We start from the raw sequence: 1,614 nt of genomic DNA, 5'->3' as shown, positions 1-1,614 counted from the left end.
GGGCTAGGTCTTGCTTGGGGCAGAGAGATTTGGAGCCAAAGTTGGTTTCTGCTTTTTAAAATACGTTTGAGGAAATATATATTTCTGCCCTTTTAATATTTCCTTCTCTGGGGCTCTGACTTCCCACACATTCTAAGAAAATTGAAAAGATTTTTTTATTCTGAAGGGATTTTATAATGCTTATGATTTTATTATGCTTAAGCTTGATATTAGTAGTGTTATTTTGTAACCACTTTATATTGATATCAGTAGTGATACTTTGTAATCACTATATATATCTTTGTTTATGTGCAAGCAGCTTTGTAGGTGCCTTATATTGGAAAATTATTTATATAAAAGCAAATGTCTCATGCTCTATATCAGTGGTTCTCAACCTGTGGGTCGGGACCCCATTTGGGGTCGATCGACCATTTCATGGGGGTCGCCAAGCAAGGCTGTCCGCCATTTTTTTTGTCCGCCATTTTTTTTCCCCTTTTCCAGCGGGTGCCTTACCTCCCTTGGGCTGGGCCAGCTGGTGGTTGGCCTGCTCCGTCTCTGCTGCTTGCCAGCTACGCCTCGGCCGGTGCAGGGGGTGGAACCACGCATGCACAGCGCTCCCGGGCAGGGAAAGTCCTCAGCTTACGACCGGTTGGGTAGTCCTCGACTTACGACCGGTTTAGTCCTTGACTTACGACCGGTTTAGTCCTTGACTTACGACCGGTTGGGGTTGCGGCATTAAAAAGGTTGAGAACCACTGCTCTATATACAGGTGATTGCTTACATAAAGGAGCAAGATGAAATTCAATGGTCCAGGAAATAGGGAGGGGGGAAAGTGAGCTAGCCTGGATTGATGTGTATGAGTCACCACCTTGGAATTTGTTTTTCTGTACTTTTTTGCTCCTGGTACCAAGATTTGAGCCTCTTTGTTCTGAAAGGGTATTAAAAAGTGGAAGAAATCTTTTCTGGGTGTGCCTCCATCCCTTTAAGCAGCCACGAAAGGGGAGGAGGACACCCGACTCTGTTTTGATCAAAATAAAAGTCGTTTGCTTGCTGAAACATCGACTCAGGAGTTTCTTTGGCTCTTTAAAATTCCTGAGCAGCGCAGAGAAATTTGTGAGGTTAAGAGGAGAATCTTATAATTCATTGGATGGGCTGGATGAACACATTCTTGAAGCGATCTGCCCCATTTTTGACCCCCTTGCAAACCTTGAACTTGCTCAGGTGGAGAAAAACAGAGAAAGCAAACTCACAGTCACCCAAGCTGAAGCCATAATACCCATCTATACCACTTTGTTTCAGACGTGAAGCCAGTTCACATTTGGAGTATACTTTGGCTTCATTGGCTGCAACGAGGATGAAGAGGAGGGTGAGCACTAATGCCTTCATTGCTGCGGCTCCCCGGAGGATGATGTCTGACTTCTCCCAAGTGGCTACTGAGTCACAGCTTGCAAAATTGGTGAACAATCTATGTAGACAATAATAATTGGTTAGCCCCAACCTGAGATAATTGTGGCCTGACAAGCAGAGTGTTGAGGCAAAGGGCAAATTTGCATGAGAGGTGCCAAAAATGGGCAAGTGGTGGTTTCAACCATGTCATTTTTATCTGCCTTGCAAGTGCTTTGGGTGAAAAAGGAA

General features: G+C 44.5%; 1 protein-coding gene across 1 annotated transcript in view; it reads right to left on the bottom strand.

Moving 5' to 3' along the window:
* The window catches only part of LOC107297537 (lysozyme C, milk isozyme-like), a 14,570-nt gene extending 13,205 nt beyond the window's left edge, over nucleotides 1-1,365 (bottom strand). The window contains exon 1 of the mRNA XM_029285698.1: nucleotides 1,230-1,365. Coding sequence (XP_029141531.1) covers nucleotides 1,230-1,365 — 136 coding nt within the window. The remainder of the gene's footprint in view (nucleotides 1-1,229) is intronic.
* Nucleotides 1,366-1,614: the final 249 nt, after the last annotated feature.

The sequence above is a fragment of the Protobothrops mucrosquamatus genome, unplaced genomic scaffold (genome assembly GCF_001527695.2).
Source record: "Protobothrops mucrosquamatus isolate PMUCROS unplaced genomic scaffold, P.Mucros_1.0 scaffold_13, whole genome shotgun sequence".
NCBI lineage: Eukaryota > Metazoa > Chordata > Lepidosauria > Squamata > Viperidae > Protobothrops > Protobothrops mucrosquamatus.
Note: the sequence above shows the minus strand (reverse complement) of the source record. Positions and strands in the feature narration are given on the sequence as shown.